General features: G+C 38.1%; 1 protein-coding gene across 3 annotated transcripts in view; it reads left to right on the top strand.

The window, feature by feature from the left end:
* rgs17 (regulator of G protein signaling 17) overlaps window positions 1–22,935 on the top strand; it is a 115,723-nt gene that overhangs the window by 69,150 nt on the left and 23,638 nt on the right. For 2 of the 3 annotated variants that reach the window (XM_059024352.1, XM_059024353.1), the window contains one exon: window positions 15,502–15,573. The exons of the other annotated variant lie outside the window; for it this stretch is intronic. In XM_059024352.1, the coding sequence (XP_058880335.1) occupies window positions 15,502–15,573 (72 nt within the window). The remainder of the gene's footprint in view (window positions 1–15,501; window positions 15,574–22,935) is intronic. 3 annotated transcript variants of the gene reach the window in all.

The following is a 22,935-nucleotide window of genomic DNA, read 5'->3' as shown; positions in this document are numbered from 1 at the left end:
CAAACAAAAATAAAGTTACGTTAAGTGGTGCTGAATGCTCAGTGCGTGTTTCCCTGTGAAGGTGCACATTCGCAGGGAAGTGCGTAGTTTGTTATTCACTAACCTAAATTCTCTATACCAGTACAACTAAATTTTAAATTGGAGATTAAAAGCAAATACTTACAAGTTTGTTTATTTGTAAATGGCGTTTGTTAGCATCAGTGTGGTGCATGGACGGCGCCATGTTTGTGTGAGTCGAGCAGTACAATGAGGCGCTATGTTTGTGAGGGGCAGATCATACCTCGTTTCTACCGTAAAGCCTGCTTGCATGCCAGGATTAAAGTGAGGGGTGTTGTGATTTATACAAAAATAAAATTATACATTTTATATTAAAATAATTCAAGGTGGAATTAATATAAAACCTAGTGATTTTATATAACTTGGTGATATAGTTATATAATAGTAGTTAATTATATGTAAATGGGTTTTAAAGTTAATAAAGTTAGATTTTTGGTTTCTTCTAAGGGGAGGAGTGATTTCAGCCTGAGTATAAAAGGGAGGCTGTGCTAGAGTAAGGAGAGAAGGGTTTAGAGAGAGATGGGTGCTGCATGAGTGTCCTGGCTAGATAGACCAATATATCTCTTTGCTGGTTTACTGCTAAAAACAGTTTCATCATCCTGCATTTAGGAGTTTTTTTAAAGAGTTATATATTTTTTTGTAAAAAGTTATTTATTTTTCTTTGAAAATTTCTTTTGATATGCTTTTGTTCAGTTCAGTTCAGTGCTTAGACCATTTAAAAAATAAAAAGGAAAAAAAGAAAGTTTGCAGCGAATCTTCTGTTGTCCGTGTGCTTCCCTGCAATTCCATCTTTGGCCACTTGGCACATCCTAACAATTTCTATCTATCTATGTATATATATATATATATATATATATATATATATATATATATATATATATATATATATGAACATAATTTAGATATTTTATTTAACATCATGTAATCAAAGAAACTACAAAATTATGCCTACCGGAAGTCATAATAGACAGATTTCATGTTTTGAAATGTCACAGTTTTCAATTTGTGTCAGTTTTTCATTAAGTATATGGAAGACTACAAAGCTGTATGTAATTTAATTTATTAACGTTACATTATTTAGTAGGATTCATTTGACTTTATGAAGCAAAATGTGTTAATTCTATAAGGTGATGCACAACATTTGGCCATAGCTGTAGGTTAATCCTCATTATCAGTCTAACCTGTTCCACTTGTTCCGATCAGTTAAACCAATTACCAGGACCATCGGTTTGGTATGCTGCAATCAGGATTAAGTTAGTAAAGATTTGAAGAATTTCTAATCTGCATTTTAGTCAACTTGATGGCCCGCCTGCCTTCTATAAGAAGACATACGGTAAACTAATTACACTTGCGCCCTCTATACAGGACTTACGGTAACACAGAGGCAGCAGTAATCGACATTAACAAACTTTTACAAACACAAGGTAAGTCATTTTCTTTTCTTTTAAAAATGTTGTAAATCTCTGTTTTCCTTTATATCCACTTCAGGTACCGAAATACTGTTAGCGCATCGCTCTGAAAACATGCACCTTTTCAAAGGGAACGGCTTTCAGCATTCAGTACAGTTCTTTTTAAATTACTAACCATTTTCTTTTTTCCTTTCTCTTACATATTTCAACCTGCATCACCACCCCTCCACATTTACAGGTAAGTACATAGTGTGCTTTTGTTTACATTTTTGTCTTTTGTTTATGTCAGAGATTTACATTGGCTAAAATCACAGTTTACCACCGCAATAGGTCCCGTTTTAATATCCACATAGGCGCAAGCAAGGCTGTAGTTTATATTTTGGGTTACGGTACACTTTACTCACACACTCAGAAATAGAAAATGTTGCCAAATGTTTTGTCGTTAAGCTTTAATAGGTATGTTAAGAACAATAAAGTGAGGAAAATACAAAAATGATGAATTTATTTATGAAATATAGGTGAAAACATTACTGCGTATTACCTTTCAGTTCAGGGCGGTGAGTGTCGGATGTAGTAGCCACTAGAGACCGCTAGTGGGTGCAAAACAAATGGTGTTGAAAAAATAGTAACAGAGTTAGTTTGATAGACAGTTAGTTTTATTGATTGGGTTTAGGGTTAGGTTTCGGGGTAGAGGTTAGGTTTAGGTGTAGGTGTAGAGGTTAAGATTAGGTTTAGGGTAGGGGTAGAGGTTAGGTTTAGGTGTAGAGGTTAGGTTTAGGGGTAGGGGTAGAGGTTAGGGTTAGGTTTAAGGGTAGGTGTAGAGGTTAGGTTTAGGGTTAGGTTTAGGGATAGGGGTAGATTAGGTTTAGGTGTAGGGGTAGAGGTTAGGGTTAGGTTTAAGGGTAGGTGTAGAGGGTAGGGTTAGGTTTAGGGGTAGAGTTTAAGTTTAGGGGTAAGGGTAGAGGTTAGGTTTAGGGATTAAGTTTAAGGGTTAAGTGTAAGCCGCATATGATGTGGCGTTCACTAATAAATGGTGATGTTAGTAATTTTAAATAAGGTAAGGTGAATGAAGGAGTAACATGGCGTTTAGTTCAATTAGTTCTGTTGAAGTTTTCTAGTTTTTGGATAAAGAATAAAAAAATAAGCTGCACGAGCGCAACGAGAGCCGTAGTTGTATGTATTATAACTAAGCTCACTACTATTTGATTTTTATTTTTGTGCCAAATCGACGATTAATATCAACGTTTATTTTTGAAAGAATTTACCGTTTTTTTTCTATCTTTATTTTTCAATACAAGCAGAGCATGGGTGAAATCGACCTTTATGGTTAAAAACTGCCATAAAGAAATGTCTCATTTAGAGAAACCCCTTTATCATGTTCGACATGCAACAAAAATTCTAATTGAAATACTGTTTGGTCACAGCGAAGCTATACCTTCTATAGATATAGATCCTACAAATTAAAAAAAAATGTCTCAAATAAACCGTAGAAAACGCAGCATATAAAGTGTATTACACAGACTTTTATAGCATACATTTACAAGTAAAAACAATATGCACAGAACAAAACATTAGAGATTTGAGCAGAACTAACTTGGACTTATTCTGAGCTCCGTCCCTTTCCTTAAGCACAACTGGACCACTGGAGGCAAGGCAGACTGGCCCGCTTCGTCCTGCCTTCTGCCATCAATCAGGGTATTGTGCACAATACTCATTAAGTGTTTTCCTCATGCGCCCCATTTTCAAATCAAACTAAAAACTGTCACCGTATATATCCTATAATAGCAAACGCTTACCTACACCATAACCTGCTAATTTCAAAGTAGGTGTTTTGAATGACAGGCGCTGTAGCTGGCAAATGAAAGTGCACAGTCAGTCTGATGATTGGCAGTCATTTAACGAATGAGAGCATTCTAGCACTGCTTCAGCCAACGAGATCTGTCAGGACAGGATGAAATGACTGACGGTGAAACTAACTAGCCTATTAAGGAACCATTGATTTGACTGACAGCGACCCCTAGCCATTCAGAGCGGAACGGAGACTGGACAGACAGCAAGTATAACAACTACACAGACGAGATGATTTCTTAAATTATTATATTTGGTAAGAAAATAAAAAATAGCGAGTGGTTTAACCGACGTTTATCCTATATAAATTCATTTCAGTCAAACTCATATTTTTGGGGAATTCGACGTTTAACGAGCTTTACCGATTACAATCAAAAAGTAGCAAGCCTAATTATAACGGTACAGCTGCATTGTGTTTTACTATATTTTTGTAAATAACTTTATTTTTCCTTATTTTATTATTTTAATATAATATAGGTAGAGGATGAGCAATTTAGTAGAATTTTGTGAGAGTTAAGTGATAAGTTATTTTGCACCCTCTAGCGGCCTCTAGTGGCTACTACATCGACTAATGTTTTCACCTATATTTCATAAATAAATTAATAATTTTTGCATATTCCTCACTGTATTGTTCTTAAGATGACCTATTAAAGCTTAACGACAAAAAAATTGGCAGAATTTTCTATTTTAAATGTTAAGTGTACTGCATCCTATATTTTGTTTTACATGGGATGGGACTTGCATCCAAGCCTTTCCAACAATTCCATAATTGCATGTGCAATGTGTGGCTGTGTGTACTGGTGGAACAGCTCTGATTTTATCAAAAGTCCACCACGTCATGTTGGTGCCAATAACACCAGGTTAGGTAGTGCATTATGTTTCTTTATCTAAAATCAATTTCTATGCTACGCTCTTATGTTAGGGTATAACATTGCATTACTAGCTACTAGCTCTAAAGTGTAGCATCAGTATACCACATTACATGTGCAAAGACCCTTCCCTTTTAATTGCCATAACATCCTTATAATAACTAATCACGAGGCATTTTAAGTAGCAAAACGTAAGTCAACAATTTAAATCAATCCAACTAAAACCCTGTGGCAAAGTGGTTTGCAGTGCGCAGGTGTAGAGGTGATGCAGTGCTCAGGAATGATTTGAAAAAACACAGTTCACGGTTAAACAGTTCTTTTTTGCTGGTAAATAAGAATAACTGGCTCTAGACACCAATGTGTATCGCTTAGTTAAACCACGGGGTTCAGTCCCGAAATAATAAGACAGTAAACAAGACACACACAAACACAACACGGTCACAAGTCCAGATTGAGTGCTCTTAGTGAAAGTGGTGATTTACAGGGTTATACGTGCACAACGGTGAAGTGTAGTCCAGGTTTAATTGCTGGCTGTTTAGCTATAGCTCCTGGAGTTTTGCCTTCTATAATGACAAATATAACAGTTAAATAGACAGGCAGAGCAACACACAAAAACTCAAGTTTTTTTTTCGTTACACAGTAATCCTTTACTGGTCCTTTCAGTAGCGAGTGCAATCACATGTCCTCCAATCCATGACTGACACATCGCCTACCACATAAAGGCAATGACTTCTGGTATTGTGACTCCGCCCGCTTTCTGGATGGCCAACTTCCAACTGACCCTGGAATTAACTGCCAAACCATCCAGTCTGGGGCACACTGTTCCTGTTATACAGCAAATGTCCAAACGACCAACCAAATCCAGGCGATCTCTGAGTAGGAGCACATGCTGCACTATATTTTTGGACGAGCCTTTGTGCTTGTCCCACCCCTCTCTCGACAGATCGAGGATGCCGCGAGGCTGTCGGACATACAAGAGCTCGAAGGGGGAGAACCCTGTCGAACTCTGCGGCACCTCTCTCACTGCAAAAAGTAGGGAAGAAGCGATGCCCAATGTTTTTGCTCTTGGTTTACAAACCGTCTCAGCATCTGCTTTAGGGTCTGATTAAAACGTTCCACCAAACCGTCCGTCTGTGGATGATAAACAGATGTCCGGATGGGACGTATTTTTAATATTTTATGTACTTGCTGTAATGTTTGAGAGAAGAAGTTAGTTCCATGATCAGTCAATATCTCTTTGGGGATATCACTCTAGACATAATCTGCACTAATTCCTTGGCTGCAGCTGCACTAGTAGACCTCAATGGAACTGTCTCCGGGTATCACGTTGCATAATCTACCACTACTAATATATGTGTATACCCGGAATCAGAAGGTAGCAAAGGACCTACAATGTCCATTGCAATGCGTTCAAAGGGAGTGGAAATTATTGGCATTGGGACCAAAAGGGTGGGGCATACTCGACCCGGCGCTACTCGCTGGCAGTCTGGGCATGTGGCTACATATCTCGACACTTATTATGAAGTCCTACCCAATAAAATCATGCCAATATGCGTTCCCTAGTTTTATCAGCTCCCAGGTGTCCCGAAAAAGGGATATCATGCGCAAGCCTCATGACCTCGGGCTGATAAAACTGGGGAACCATCAATTGTGTTACAGGCTGTCCTGTGCCCATGGCAGGGTTCACCCCATATAATAATTGCCCCTTAACCCTTAGCGGTCCATTTATTTAGTGCCTGTCAGGTGCGTCGGGTCCAATTTATTTTCACACGCACTGTTTATTTTACACATGCTGTTTAAAAGTAATTTTATTCAAAGTAAAACAGGTTTAAAAGGTACTGCATATCAACAGGACACCCAGTATCGCATCTCCAGCCCTGCCCCACCCCTTGTTCGCTCTATTTATCACATACCTCTTCATAGTCGTGCATACTGATAAATCATCTCCTAATCACTCATTTTATCACCAAATTCCTCAATGATGCGATCCAAGTCATTATTTTATTACTATAACATCTCAAAAAGCTGTGATATTCTTTGAGCGCTGGATGCAGAAGCAGCTAGCCTGTTTGTTTATGTCTGTGTTAGGTCTGTGGTGCAGGGACTGTGTGTATTGCTCAGATCCACCCCCTTTTTTTTATTTGGCTTGTCTCAGCTCCTATTGGTCTCACTCGGCCATTGAAAGGTTTTCTCAGCTTTTTCCGGAGAAAAAACGACTAGTCTTTCATCAGACCGGAAAGGGAAAATTGTAATGTCAGACCTGGTCCGACATAGGACCGCAAAGGGTAAGTAATGAAGTATGAATATACTAGCACCCCAGCGCCTTCAACATCCTTACCTTCAATAGACCGGACCTGTCCCCAAGTGTGCACCAGTGTGGGGTCATTGTGTTGGTCCCACACTAGGTCTGCGCTTTAGTTCCGCTATATTGAGAGGGGCCGGAGTAACATCTGCCCTGGATGGCCCAGTAACCTCGCCCTCTCGGTCATACTGCGTACCGACTCCCTTTGATTGCCGTTTGATACCAGCTGACCTTTCTCCCACCAGACCCCAGCCTCGTCTCATTGATGCACCTTCCCATTTTTCGATCCGTCTATCTTTCTTGGTTTTTTTAGGACGAAAAAGGGAAGAAAACAAGTCAGCTTTTCCCTCATTTCCCCTTGTTTGTCTGCCATGTTTATGTGTACAGTCGGGACTGCCTTTTTAATTAATTGTTTATACTCTGGTAGCCTTTCCACCACCCCCACTACGAGGTGACGCTGCATCGATCTTACCGATTTATATATGCTTGTAGTATGGGGTATGTCGCCGTGTCTCCATGTATACAGGAGATCGCCACCTGACCTTGTGGCTGCCACGACACACCGCCCAAGAGAGGATTCCGAATTAACGTCTGCTCACACCACTAATGCATGGGTACTCACTTTACCGACAACCACATCAGCAATACAAGGTCCCACCCGACCATTTCCCCATCTTTACCCACTTCCGATGCCAGAAAACATGTTGCCACGTTGCACTTCATTGCTGAAGAGCACAACTGGGCGATATGTCCTGATTGGTGGCACCTGGAACAGATAGGAGGGGCAGAAGGCACTGGGGTTACATATCAGTCCCGCTGCTGATAAGGCAGCGGGTCAGGGGCATTGAATCTACCCCAGCTGGGGACCAGCTGTCACCTCCATGGTAGGGAGGTTAGGCTGCCCATTGGGGTCGGTGGTCTGGGAGGTCTGGATTCCAGCGCAAGAGGGGTTATGATGGAGGTGGAGCCAGTCCCCTGCTGCTCGGTGGTGAGGGAGAGGTCAGTAGGCTGGTCTTCAAGGAGATCAGGGAGTCCTCATAGTCTTCTGCCAGTTTGATTGCGGCTTCCAGGGTGGCCGGATTGTGGCACCGTATCCGCACCTGGGTCTTGGCGCCGACCACATGGCAGAATTTTTCCAGTGCAATGGCTTTGCCCATTTGTACCCCCGTTTCCCTGAGGGGGCTAAGCCAGTGCACCATGTGGTCTCACAATTGCTGGGCAACCACCCTGGGGTGGGTCTCCTGTGTCCTCTGGTACTCCCTGAATCGTACCCGATGCGTTTGCCCTGTAATGTTGAGTCACCGGAGGATGGCCTGATTGACCAGGTCATATTGGCCGGCCTCTTCATCGGTTATGGCCTGGTAGGCTGCTTCGGCCTCCCTGATTAAACAGGGGCCTAGCTGGCTAGCCCAGTATTTTCTAGGCCATAACGCGGTGGTACTCAGTCGCTCGAAGGTGACCAGGTATCCCTCCGGGTTATCCTCCGCCGTCATTTTCTGCACCCTCACTTTAGGGGGCGCCATCACAGGTCATGCTGGTATGTGGGGTGCTTCCCTGCTGCTGACTCTGTCTCTCCGCAGCCTCCCGTTTATAATCTAACGCTTGCAACAACGTGGATAGTGCTGTGACGTCCATAATCCTGTGTTCTGACACCACGTGTGCCAAAGTGGTTTGTAGTGCGCAGATGTAGAGGTGATGCAGTGCTCAGGACTGATTTGAAACAACACAGTTCACAGTTAAACAGCTCTTTATTTGCTGGTAAATAATAATAACTGGCTCTACACACCAATGTGTATCACTCAGTTAAACCCCTAGGGTTCAGCCCCGAAACCATCCAGTCCAGGGCACACTGTTCCTGTTATACAGTGCCCTTTCAGGTCAGGAGGGAGATTGTTGACTAGGATTCATTCGCTCTCTGTCACAAACACAAATCCCAATAGGTTTTCTTCTACATCACTTTCATTGAACTTTTTTCATTTTCTGTTTTACTATTTCCCTTTTAATTTGCACCAAATGTACAGACGTGCTCAAATTTGTTGGTACCCTTACAGCTCATTGAAATAATGCTTCATTCCTCCTGAAAAGTGATGAAATTAAAAGCTATTTTATCATGTATACTTGCATGCCTTTGGTATGTCATAGAATAAAGCAAAGAAGCTGTGAAAAGAGATGAATTATTGCTTATTCTACAAAGATATTCTAAAATGGCCTGGACACATTTGTTGGTACCCCTTAGAAAAGATAATAAATAATTGGATTATAGTGATATTTCAAACTAATTAGTTTCTTTAATTAGTATCACACATGTCTCCAATCTTGTAATCAGTCATTCAGCCTATTTAAATGGAGAAAAGTAGTCACTGTGCTGTTTGGTATCATTGTGTGCACCACACTGAACATGGACCAGAGAAAGCAAAGGAGAGAGTTGTCTGAGGAGATCAGAAAGAAAATAATAGACAAGCATGGTAAAGGTAAAGGCTACAAGACCATCTCCAAGCAGCTTGATGTTCCTGTGACAACAGTTGCAAATATTATTAAGAAGTTTAAGGTCCATGGAACTGTAGCCAACCTCCCTGGGCGCAGCTGCAAGAGGGAAATCGACCCCAGAGTGAACAGAAGGATAGTGCGAATGGTAGAAAAAGAACCAAGGATAACTGCCAAAGAGATACAAGCTGAACTCCAAGGTGAAGGTACGTCAGTTTCTGATCGCACCATCCGTCACTTTTTGAGCGAAAGTGGGCTCCATGGAAGAAGACCCAGGAGGACTCCACTTTTGACAGAAAAACATAAAAAAGCCAGACTGGAATTTGCTAAAATGCATATTGACAAGCCACAATCCTTCTGGGAGAATGTCCTTTGGACAGATGAGTCAAAACTGGAGCTTTTTGGCAAGTCACATCAGCTCTATGTTCACAGACGAAAAAATGAAGCTTTCAAAGAAAAGAACACCATACCTACAGTGAAACATGGAGGAGGCTCGGTTATGTTTTGGGGCTGCTTTGCTGCGCCTGGCACAGGGTGCCTTGAATCTGTGCAGGGCACAATGAAATCTCAAGACTATCAAGGCATTCTGGAGCGAAACGTACTACCCAGTGTCAGAAAGCTCTGTCTCAGTTGCAGGTCATGGGTCGTCCAACAGGATAATGACCCAAAACACACAGCTAAAAGCACCCAAGAATGGATAAGAACAAAACATTCGACTATTCTGAAGTGGCCTTCTATGAGTCCTGATCTGAATCCTATCGAACATTTATGGAAAGAGCTGAAACTTGCAGTCTGGAGAAGGCACCCATCAAATCTGAGACAGCTGGAGCAGTTTGCTCAGGAAGAGTGGGCCGAACTACCTGTTAACAGGTGCAGAAGTCTCATTGAGAGCTACAGAAAATGTTTGATTGCAGTGATTGCCTCTAAAGGTTGTGCAACAAAATATTAGGTTAGCGGTCCCATCATTTTTGTCCATGCCATTTTCATTTGTTTTATTATTTACAATATTATGTTGAATAAAAAATCAAAAGCAAAGTCTGATTTCTATTAAATATGGAATAAACAATGGTGGATGCCAATTACTTTTGTCAGTTTCAAGTTATTTCAGAGAAAATTGTGCATTCTTCGTTTTTTGTGGAGGGGTACCAACAAATTTGAGCACGTCTGTATTTTGGTCTTAATGGTATTCCTTCAGTGAGCTTTGAGAGTGGATCTTTGAAAAGTCAAAATCAAACTTATCAGTTGTTAACATACACATGTCCTGGAACATGTGGGATTACCAAACCTATAGTTGCATCCATTTCAGGGGTGAAACCCTCGTTTTGTATTGCCCTTCATTGGTTGTTGCACAATATTCACCTTTACCTTTGTATGCATAGTCTACCATTTGACCTTTGTTTCATTTTCTTTTCCTAAGGTTAGACAGGTTGAGAACACTTTGCTCACCACATTACAGGTAACATCCAAATGGAGATTTTTCACAACAAACCAGATTAGTCTACATGCAGCTTTCCCGTTTCCATCTACTATTAACCCTTAATTACCTCTGCCAGTGTATGTATGTTGTCTATGGTAGCGAGTTGTTACCTTTCATGTTTGAATCCAAATTATTTTTCTTATTTTCTCCTACTGTTTGTTTCATCCGTGTCGTATAGTTTTTAGTTTCTTCTATATGATATGAATTATATAGTGTTACCCGACCCAAACAGTCCTGTTATAGCTCTGACAATACTCCTCTTCTTTTTTCCTTCCACTGGTGAATGGGCTATGGCCACGCAAGTGATATTCCCATCATTGTTTACTAGGATGTAAGTAAAATGTACATTTTGCACCAGAATCTGAGGGTCTGTAGTTATTACCAGTCTGGTCCTTTCTTGAGGTTGAGGCTTGGCTGTTTGTTTTTTTCCTCAGTATGGGAGTTTGTTAGCGGTGTCAGGAGGTAGACGCCCTTCAGGTACTTCTCCATTGCGTCAGCTCACCTGTAAAATATCAAGTATCTGCGATCTTACACAGTTTATTTATCTTTTCCAGTTCCCTTGTAGGGTTTAAGCTGATTAATATGGTACCATTTATCCTAACTCCCCCTGTTTGCCTATCTCTCTTATTATTGACAGAGAATTCCATCAAGTGAAACTTGTTCAGTAAGAATTTCTAAATGTTTTCATTCTTCATTGGAAAGCCTTTTCCATCCTGTTTCTTTTTTTTTTTTTTTTTTTTTTTTTTTTTAAATAAAACTCAAGCACTGTATTCTTTTGCTAGTTTAAGTCCAAGGTACCTATGAAATGTATGTGTAATTCTGTCCATGACTTATTCCTTCTCTGTGACTTAAGCACATATTATTATTGTTGTTGTTGTTGAGTTATTTTTGAAACCCATACCTAGAATTGTCTTATTTTCTTTTATCTTTGATGAATGTTCTCTATTCACAAGAAAGAGCGTTATTGCCCAGACTTAAATTGCTATTTATTACAAAGCAAAATTTGCTCATAATATGTTTACTTTGTTTTCATGTGATTTTAGATGAATTTCCCCTTTTAATAGCATCACGATTGTTGTTTTTATAAATGTTTTTGTAAATGGGCAACATTAATGTTAGTCTGTTTTTATTAGATGAAACAGGTGCTCAATGTAATAAGAAGATATCTCCAAGACACCCCCCCCCTTTTGAGTCTTGTTTCTCTTAATAAAATAACTTTAGATTTTAAAACCAAAGTAAAGAGATAGAAAAGAAGATCATTTTAACTCCTTTTGGGCATCGTCATTCTTGTAGACAGGAATTATCCGTAAAATTTCAAAAACAGTTAAAAAAAAAAAAACTGCACTTCAGTTGTCAATACAGCTGAAGGTAGGAAACCAACAGGTTTAACAATAATATTCTGTATTATAAGAGAAGAAATTGTTTTGTCAAGCAATATTTTTTTCTATTGTTTGTTATTGTTGCTATTGTTTTGTAACAAAACAACAAATTAAATTAAATCAATTCAGTATAAATATACTGTAAAAGATTGTTATTGCATGTACTACGCCTGTATTGTAGTTGCTTTAAACTCTAGGTGATTTGATAGCTTCGGTATTTTTTTGAACCTTCACTCAGTCAACATAACATCTCTGTTAAATTCCTTTGACAAAAATAAAGTTTTTTTTGGTGTAATATATACTTTAACGATAGTCTAACCATTAAAATAAAAATGTTTGCAATAAAAAAAAATCCTTGCTTTCATTACTGTTCCAATCAATATTACCAATTTGAAATTTAAAGTTTTTTATCAAATTTGGAAAACAGAATTAAAATAAAACCATGTTTGACTTCACTTATAATCATTAGAGAATTACCAGTAAACTTCAACAACATATTTAAGTTTTCCTTAAATTAACACGATACACATTTTTTATATATCATATTATTCTCTAGAGATGTATTCAGAAGCCTTCAAAAACTTTTTTTAACTTTGATGGTATTACGTGCACTTTCTTTTCTATCCAAATCTTTCAAATAATTTAAGTTATTAATAAGAAGCTTCTCTGAAAACATAGATTCACACACAAACAAACACTTAATTCCAGCGTTAACATTTAGTCGCGAAAATACTTTTATAAAATATTCCCAGGTATATATCTTGTTATAGATTTATAGATCTCCAAGAACATTTAATTTTGCACTTATTAGGACTGAAGTCATTGTATTTTGTTTCTTGCTCTTAATTGTACTGTAATTCTTGATATGTATTTTTTGTGTACAGCTGTAAGTCGCCCTGGGTAAGGGCGTCTGCTAAGAAGTAAATAACAATAATAATAATAATAATAACATTGTACCAACCTTTAGTTGAGAATGTAAAATTCTCTTTTTCCCTTTGTGTAAAAGTTTTTCCTATGAGTAGTGTAGTCCGCTTTCAAACAGCAGTTCTCTCTGTCTTTGCTGCTGCCTGCTGCATGCTAGCTCCACCCTTCTCTGTCTGTAACAGTGTGTTCAGCTAACCGTTGCTCTATTAACAGAAAATAAAACATTTTTCTTGTAACATTTTGCCGTAGCTTCTAACATATTTTAAACATGTTGTTCAAATGAGCCTGTGTTTAAACAGCCTTGTTCTCCCTGCCCAAATAAGGTCATGCTTTTTTTTTCCTTTTTTTCTTGTGAATTCAAACTATTGAGACAAGAGCATTTTCTCTGTCCATGACTATGCGGCACAATAGGCTATGTATTACATTTTGTACGCATAGGCTTATTTTAATTTACACATTTGTACCCAGTACTATTTAATGTTTGTCCCCAAGTTCTTTGAGGGCAGAATTGCATGATTTTAAATCTTTGTAATTTTTCTTTATTTGTTCAGGACGTTTTAAAAATATTTTTGGCAACTCATAATGCCTGCGTTATGATCGCCCGGTTCATTTTTTATCCCTGAACTTTTTCTTTTTTCAGTACCTCGGTATGTGTAATATCCTCCATGTTTTGCATTTACTAGCAGGTCCCTATTACGGCAACCTCATTGGATCATTGTGAATTAATCAGAATAGACTCTAGATTAATAATGTTCCTACTTATCTTCTACTGTACACAAGAAATGCAACCTCTATTTGTTCCACAATTCAGTACAACGATGGGCTAACTAAACATGTATTCTTTACTTGTCAGAAAACCACATCAATCTAGCCAATAGCCTGTTTCCGCACGTAAAGTGCCTATTTATTTCACAAGGCCTCTATCTCTTTGATCAATGCATGTTATTGTCTTTCACAGTAAACTTACATTTTGTCATTGTTAATATTATAGTCAATTAAATTGTTCTGACAGTGGTTCCCAGTAAAATCCCCAGATTTCCCCCGTTTCACATCTGAGGATGACAATTTATAGAATGTTGCAGGGCTTATTAAATGCATTTGTCATAAATATGTAATAATAATAATAATAATGACAATTTCTTTAGGTAAATCAAATCAAATGACACAGTTTATTTAATAACATTCATTCCATCATTGCATTATTATTATTGCAAATATTTCTTTAGACAAAAAATATGAGTTATACGATAAGTGTTGGACTGATCTACCTGTACGTCGGGAGCGTTCTCTCAGGCAGGGCTGGAGTTGTGTTCCCTGAATTGCTCACTGTATTACTGCTATACTTCCTTCTTAGACTGACAAAACCAAATGTATGTGTTCTAAATTAATTGGCTGTCTAACCTAAACTGTGTATTCTCCCATTAGATCTAATACAGCTGTTGCTATGCTCTCACTGTTATAAGTCTATCACTGTTATGGAGGCTGTGTGGTCCAGTGGTTAAAGAAAAGGGCTTGTAACCAGGAGGTCCCCGGTTCAAATCCCACCTCAGCCACTGACTCATTGTGTGACCCTGAGCAAGTCACTTTGCCTCCTTGTGCTCCGTCCTTCGGGTGAGGTGTAGTTGTAAGTGACTCTGCAGCTGATGCATAGTTCACACACCCTAGTCTCTGTAAGTCGCCTTGGATAAAGGCGTCTGCTAAATAAACTAATAATAATAATAATTCTCCTATATGCCTGTTTTCTTATCTTAACAGATTTCCTCTAGGTTAGTAGTTTGGTATCCCAAAGTACATTACCTTTTGACCTTGTGTTCTGTTCCAAAGTACATGAAATTTTAATTCATCCATATCTTTATTCGCTACAGGGCGGTAGTAACGGCTTTCAGGGATAAATTAAAATATTATTTTCAGAATGCAGTTTTATTTCTAACAAACATGTCATGAAGCAAAACTGTAAAGTAAATAGGACCAGATTACAAAATGAAGCCACTTTCCCAGAACTTACGCTTGTTGGCATTGTAGTTCTAAACAACATTGAGTTCACCAGTGTTGCTATGCTCTTGTTCTTGTACTGTTCAGACACAAACACAGCCGGTTACAGAAAGAGGCATAAACTGCAGTATACAGACTTTGACAATGCTACTTGTTCACATAAAGCCTTTATGTATAATTTAACGTTAACACTAGATTATACGTTTTCAGATCTTTCTAAAAAAAGCTCATGGTGTGTATCACTGGCACCACAAAAGTTACGTAAAACACAGGTTTCTGGGCCAGATTTATGAACTTTCTTGCACTGCAATTTTGTTTTATAGAAACACCATTACTTTTTGCAGGCAAACATTGTTTACAGTACATAGTAAGGACACACTAACAATAATACAACTAAACATAATGCATGTGTGTTTTTCTGTTTGTCTCAAAAAACAAAACACTGCAATTAAAGGGTGTCCCTGCTTCCCATTGCAAACCAAATCAGTTTCTAAATGGTGAAATGGTTGTGGGCTATTTTCCTTCATCTTTTAAAAATGTCTAAACATTTTTTTTGTGATGATAGCATTAGGCAAAATGGGGTGAATCTAAAATTGTGGGATATCACACACACACACACCTTAATTATGAGGTGTGCAGATTGACTAAATTTCGGGTTGACTGAAATTTAATGGGATATGTTTACAGTGAACAGTTTTGAAATGTGCATGCACTTTTTTGAGAGAAAATAAAGTGTTGTACTACATTACTTTACTGTCAGGAGTGAAGAGACGGGTGGTGCTGAAAGGCAGACTTCAACTAAAATGGAAAGCATTGAAGCCTCAGAGGAGTGGTAAGGGAACATATTTTTTATATAGTTATGCTTTTAGTATTTCAATTGTGGTGTAAAAAGTCTACAATTTATAAATGTTTAAATATGCTGTATAGATTATATAAGGATTTAAGTAAATCTAACTGGAGTTTTTCAAGACAAAATCTCTGACTAAAGGGGGAACTAGCAGACTACATTTCTAGCCAGACTAGAAGTCTGTGGAAAATCTTCATTGTAAATAACACAAACCATTTGTCACCTCCCACTGAGCACCAAGCTTCAAAAGGACTTAATTGGCACCTAAGACAATAAAAACTGGTAAGATGTTGTATTTTTCAAATGCTGAATTGGTATATATCAAATAGTTAAAAACATCGCCCTCTTGTGGACAATGGAGATAGTGTTGATGGAGACTTTCAATGCAAGTCAATGGGGTTACTGCAAAAGCTTTTTAAGCTTATATTTCTGAGAACTTAATTTTATGAACACTGCGAATTTAATACATAAAAAATACTTCAAGAATCTTTGAAAATTAATAAAATCTGATTATAAAAAATGGTTAGAACTCAAACATTAATAACAGGGTCAGAATGGAATAAGCAGATACATTTTTTATTTGAAAATAGCTTCAGGAAAATGTAATTTTTAATTATCAATGCAATATGAGTAAATCTGCAAGATTCAAAACTTTCCCTCTTGGAAGTTTAACCCTTTAAGGATCGGGGTAGTGTTAACATTATTGACTCATTGTGTGAGCCAGTCACTTAACCTCCTTGTGCTCCGTCTTTCGGGTGAGACGTAAAAAAACACTTTGTTTTGATGACTTACAGGCCACCATACTTTTCAGTACAGGCTTGAAACACATGTCATTGGATAGGGGAGGGACTGATGTTCACTTCTTGATAGATTTTTTTGTGTGTAACTGAGAGGAGCATTTAGTGTCTAAAGGGTGGAGAAAGTTTTGGCAGCGCAGAGAGAAAAGATATCAAAACCTGCTTCAGAGAAACTTGTAAGAAAGGCATGGACAAACGCTGTAAATCTGATGTATTTGACATAGTTATATTAGAACAGTTATTCTGTCTCATGTGTTTATATATATATATATATATATATATATATATATATATATATATATATATATATATATATATGTGTTCTTATAACATTTATAAATATCAAGAAACGAGTGGATATAAGCATATTTCATGAACTAAATGTATCAGGTATGTTTTTTTTTCCTTATTACTGAGAATAATGGAATGAATAACTCATCTTTCATTTATAAATATTTATTTTGAGAAAATAATTGACAGTAATGTCCATTATTGCTTATAAAGACCCTAACAATAAACGTGTATTATGTCATTACAATCACTCAGGTGAAACAATGTCTTGTAATCTGCTCAAACATCTATATTATTCAATAAAACTTTCAGGAAGTATTGCAAGGTCCCTCGGGTCATAGAATAACATGTTTTTATTCATGTATCTCTAAGCAGAATATATAATGAAAAATACTTTTAAAAGTTTGTATGGTTTCTGAAGTACTTTATAATGTTCCCCAGGGAACATTATAAAGGACGCAATTTCCAAGATTCCAAAAATATATTTTTAGTGAATTTTTATAGCAAGTAAGTCAACAACAACCAAAAAATGCCTGGTCCTGGGGGAGCATCCCACTGAAAAATGTTGAAAGGGTTAAGAGGATACTTAGAGCCTCATCACCATACAGTGGTAACATGTTTTGCATGCAGTAAGCCCCTTTAGTTCATGCTTCGTACACCTGCTGTATTCACTAATCAGTGGCAGGCAACCTAGCACGTGGAAAAAGTACTGTGTTCAAGTCATTTAAATATAATGAATACTGTTAATGGGTGGAAATGTATGCAAATTGCATCATAAAATACAGTATTCACTTAAGGGAGCTAACTTTACTAGGTGCCTCAACGTGTGTTAAAAGTACTTCTTTTTGAAACCAGGCGGTGTAATTACTAAATCACAACATAAATAAGGCAGACCACTGGCAGTGCAGTGTGTGCAAAACTTGGAGGTGGTACTGTGTCATAGAACCAGGAGAAGAGCGCAAATGAGTGCAGAAGAGCTGCACAGGAGCGCGAGAAGGGTCAGGGAGAGAGTATTTTGGATCAGGCAGACGTTACTAGGGCTGCGTGAGGAGGTAATAACTAGATACAGATTGAGCACAGAGATCATATTAGCCTTACAGTGGTTTGCAGAAGTATTCACCCCCACATTTTGTTGGCACCTGAGCGTACTCCAAACAGATTAATCTCAGTTGCAACCCCTTTGCTAATGCAGCCCTAAATCAGCTCAGGTGCAAATGATTTGTTTGAAAGGTCACAAAAAAGTGAAATGGTTTCAGCCTGTGTGTACTCAAAGTGGTTTAACTTGTAGATCATTTCCCTCAGGTATATAAAGACTTTCAAGCTGCAACTCGCATAGTGATCCAACAAAGCAACCATGAAGACCAAGGAGCTTTCGAAACAAGTCAGGGATAAAATGGTAGAGAGGCACAGAGTCACTGCCCTATCTCAAATCGACCATGACATACAGGCAGCCATTTTCAAAGCGCCGTTAGCTTCCTGAGGAATTCAAAGAGAAGCCTTTTCAATTTCAGTGTTTCCAACACAGTACCAGCTTGTACAGATCGGAAATGCTGACCAGACGCCCGTATTTTTCAACATACCATGTAATACCACAGTTCACAAATTGGGAGAAAAACAGGTGTGAGTAATCATGACTGGAAATGAGAAGCAGCACATAAATGCTTAGTGTGACAGCAGACGGCCTCAAACTGCCTCCATATGCGTAATTGAGATTGTATCTTTGTAAGTGCATATTTATTGGATGTTTTATTTTTTCCTCAAATTTGAGGGTGGGAAATTTGGGCTGTGTCTTAAATTCGAAGGAATATGGTAGAATTAATAAAATATATGGTTAATACTTTTTTACTTTTATACTCTTAACCAATATTGTAAAACTAGATATTTAGAAATCCTTTGCTCATACAATTAACCTTTCCATAATTTTGTAACCTTTAAATAAACAAAAGTAATTTTACTTTTAAACGATTTGATTGTATTTCTTTAATGTTAATTAAACACTGTTATAGATAGCATATATTAAGCCAATGGGAAATATTGTTTAAAATATTAAATTAGCTATATACTGTAAATTAACATATTGAATTAAAAAGTTTATGAATGGTATTTTACTATATAAAATTAGTCAGAAACCTTTGATCCTGCTTTTATTAATACAAATAGATTTAATTAAAATATAAATAACTGTGCTAATTAACTCTAGACAATACATACATTTATAAATATAGCTCAAAAAATGATATTGTTTTTTTTTTTCCATATACCTTCCACTAACTGAAAATGCTGGCCCTGCTTTTACATTTACTGATACATTAATGGCAGAAACAAATTGCTGCCATGATTCAGAGTTAAAGATTCTCAACCATCTAGAAGTCATCAGTCACTGTTGTGGTGTGGAATCTGAATATTAGACTTGCTTTAAATATTGGGGGTGTTCATTGTAATCCTTCTCATATTGAGTGAAGTATATATATTTTGTTTTAAGTCAATCCTAGTACCAGTTGTTTATAATGGACTTCGAAGAACCTTAGGCTGCATTCACACTGGGTCCGTTTCAAACGGACTTGGTCTGGTTGGTTTAGTTTGAAACAATGTATCAATGTGCTTGCTGTTCACACATCTGCGTGCCAAGTTAGTTTAGATGCAAGCTAAAGTTCTTTTTTTTTTGGTCCTCTTCCATTTTTTTCAAGACCGAGTTAGTTTGTGTTCACAATGCAGTTTGCAGGTGCGCTCAGTTAATTTTATATGGTCTGTGAACCGCATGTTTACAATATCCTGCAAGGTATCTTGAAAGATGGCAACGTCTGAACTATTGCTTCAGGTTTAATAGCATGTTTTAGATTATTTTATTGCTGTGGAAGAAAGCAGAGGAACATGGGAGGGGGGGGGGGAGGGGGGGAGGGGGCACGCTAATGTAGGAGTAAATACAGAGGAAATAAAAGAAGCATATTTATGAATTAACAAGAAAAGTAATACATCTTAGTTAGAATGCTGGAGCTGTAGGATTATTATTTAAGTTTCTTAAAGGGAATGTGAGCATTACATGAAAAGTCTGTGTGACAAACATGGTCCGTCTAATTTTCCATAAGGAAGGAACTTGTACCTGCTTTTGTTTTGTGTACTAGACATCATGTTTCCTTCACATGTTATATTCTGATGTATTATTATGATTAATGTTGCATTCAATAAAAATAATCTGCTGTAATTGGTTGCGGTGAAAAGTTGTTCTCTTTCCAACTAATGAAGGGACCTACCCACAATTATAGCAGCACTGTGCTATTTCAATATACATCCCCAAATCTTAGATACAGCTCCAGCTGATTCGGAATGTTTGCAGAATGGACACGTATCAAATAAACTAGCAAATGAGATTCGGAAACAATGTATTTCCTTTAGGAATTGGGTCTTTGAGGATGATCCAACCTAAAAAAGTAAATATTGCATTTTTTCATCCTTCGTATTTGGTGTTCATTTGCATTTCCAACACAACACATGCACAATCGTCTACACACCGTTGAGTGGGAAAGTCGAATTCGGCCACAATTCCATCTCCCTATCAGTTTCTAAACAATCTGATGTTGAATTATTGCATTATTTCAGATGTTCCCTGTGTGCAGTCACACTGTGTTGTTTAGGAAAATTTGAATTTAAACTGTTAAATGTTTCATTGGGCATGCGCCAGTACATGTGAGGGTACATGCAGAAGTTTTTTGGCTCAGAAGAGATGCTTGAGAACAGTGATTTTGGACATAGCAGTGTGGCATTATGCAAATGTTTGGGCGCATAGGGATTATTATACAATGACCAAATACATTCGGAACAGCAAGGTGGGATAGTTTATGTTTTATCTTTCATGTAGTGCTGATGTACCCTTTAAATGCATTTTGTTTTGGTTGTATGAACGGTATTTTGGATAATAAGAGATGCCGTAGAATCCTAATCCAGACAGGAAATTCAGGGAGAGTGAGTGACGTTTTTTGGAGTGTCAATGGGGAGCGGAACGCAACATATATTAAAGAGTTCAGCCCTGCAACTCTTAGAAACTGATGTAATCAAAGCAAGGGAAATACAACTGTCTCCTCTGTGTTGAAATGAGGTTTCTCTCTTGTTATTATTTCCCTCTCCACTCTACATTCATTTTAATCAAAACATTTGTTGAATGACGTGCAGTAGGAGAATAGTGTAGTATTCAGTTACTGGCATACTTTTGTTAACAGTTATTTTTATTATTTTCTTTCTTTTCCCCACCCTTTGGGAAGAGGGAAATGGGGGAGACAATACAGATAAAACAATATTACAGCAATACAGAAATAGAACATAATATCAAGACAAAAACAAGAATATTACAAGAAGATACTACTAAAACTAAAATATCAAGGAAAAATATACCTTAATTAATTGAATGCCATAATATGCACTTGATCTTTCTCAAACAATTGTGCCACTTTATCGGCAGCAGTATCCCATGCTGCCATCGTGTTGGCGGTGGCTAAGTGTAGCCGAGCTGTAGATCTTTCCAAAAGAATGATGTCATGTAAATAGATTAACCAGACAGAAGAAAAGGAGATAGACGGCTCCACCCAACCCTTCAGGATAGTTTTCTTAGCTGCTGTCTTCCCTGCCAGGAAAAGCCTCCTAGATTGTAATGGCAATGCTAACTGAGAGTCGTCAGCCAGCAAAAGTACCTCAGGAGTGAGGGACACAACCACCCCCCACTAGAGAGTCCATAGTGGATACAACAAACTGCCAAACGTTAACAATTTTCAGGCACTCCCAAAACATATGCAAATATGTGCCAAAAATAGACATGTTAATAGTTTATATTTATCAATTAACAAAATGCAAAGTGAGTGAACAGAAGAAAAATCTACATCAAATCAATATTTGGTGTGACCACCCTTTGCCTTCAAAACAGCATAAATTCTTCTAGGCACACTTGCACACAGTTTTTGAAGGAACTCGGCAGGTAGGTTGGCCCAAACATCTTTGAGAACTAACCACAGTTCTTCTGTGGATTTAGGCAGCCTCAGTTGTTTCTCTCTCTTCATGTAATCCCAGACAGACTCGATGATGTTGAGATCAGGGCTCTGTGGGGGCCATACCATCACTTCCAGGACTCCTTGTTCTTCTTTACGCTGAAGATAGTTCTTAATGACTTTCGCTGTATGTTTGGGGTCGTTGTCATGCTGCAGAATAAATTTGGGGCCAATCAGATGCCTCCCTGATGGTATTGCATGATGGATAAGTATCTGCCTGTACTTCTCAGCATTGAGGAGACCATTAATACTGACCAAATCCCCAACTCCATTTACAGAAATGCAACCCCAAACTTGCAAGGAACCTCCACCATGCTTCACTGTTGCCTGCAGACACTCATTCGTGTACCGCTCTCCAGCCCTTCGGCGAACAAACTGCCTTCTGCTACAGACAAATATTTCAAATTTTGATTCATCAGTCCAGAGCACCTGCTGCCATTTTTCTGCACCCCAGTTCCTGTGTTTTCGTGCATAGTTGAGTCGCTTGGCCTTGTTTCTACGTCAGAGGTATGGCTTTTTGGCCGCAAGTCTTCCATGAAGGCCACTTCTGATCAGACTTCTCCGGACAGTAGATGGGTGTACCAGGGTCCCACTGTTTTCTGCCAATTCTGAGCTGATGGCACTGCTGGACATCTTCCGATTGCGAAGGGAACTAAGCATGATGTGTCTTTCATCTGCTGCAGTAAGTTTCCTTGGCCGACCACTGCGTCTACGGTCCTCAACGTTGCCCGTTTCTTTGTGCTTCTTCAAAAGAGCTTGGACAGCACATCTGGAAACCCCTGTCTGCCTTGAAATTTCTGCCTGGGAGAGACCCTGCTGATGCAGTATAACTACCTTGTGTCTTGTTGCTGTGCTCAGTCTTGCCATGGTGTATGACTTTTGACAGTAAACTGTCTTCAGCAACCTCACCTTGTTAGCTGAGTTTGGCTGTTCCTCACCCAGTTTTATTCCTCCTACATAGCTGTTTCTGTTTCAGTTAATGATTGTGTTTCAACCTATACATTGAATTGATGATCATTAGCACCTGTTTGGTATAATTGTTTAATCATACACCTGACTATATGCCTACAAAATCCCTGACTTTGTGCAAGTGTACCTAGAAGAATTGATGCTGTTTTGAAGGCAAAGGGTGGTCACACCAAATATGGATTTGATTTAGATTTTTCTTCTGTTCACTCACTTTGTATTTAGTTATTTGATAAATATAATCTATTAACATGTCTATT

Source organism: Acipenser ruthenus, chromosome 5 (assembly GCF_902713425.1).
Source record: "Acipenser ruthenus chromosome 5, fAciRut3.2 maternal haplotype, whole genome shotgun sequence".
In the NCBI taxonomy this organism is placed as follows: domain Eukaryota; kingdom Metazoa; phylum Chordata; class Actinopteri; order Acipenseriformes; family Acipenseridae; genus Acipenser; species Acipenser ruthenus.
This window is presented reverse-complemented; position numbering and strand designations above follow the sequence as displayed.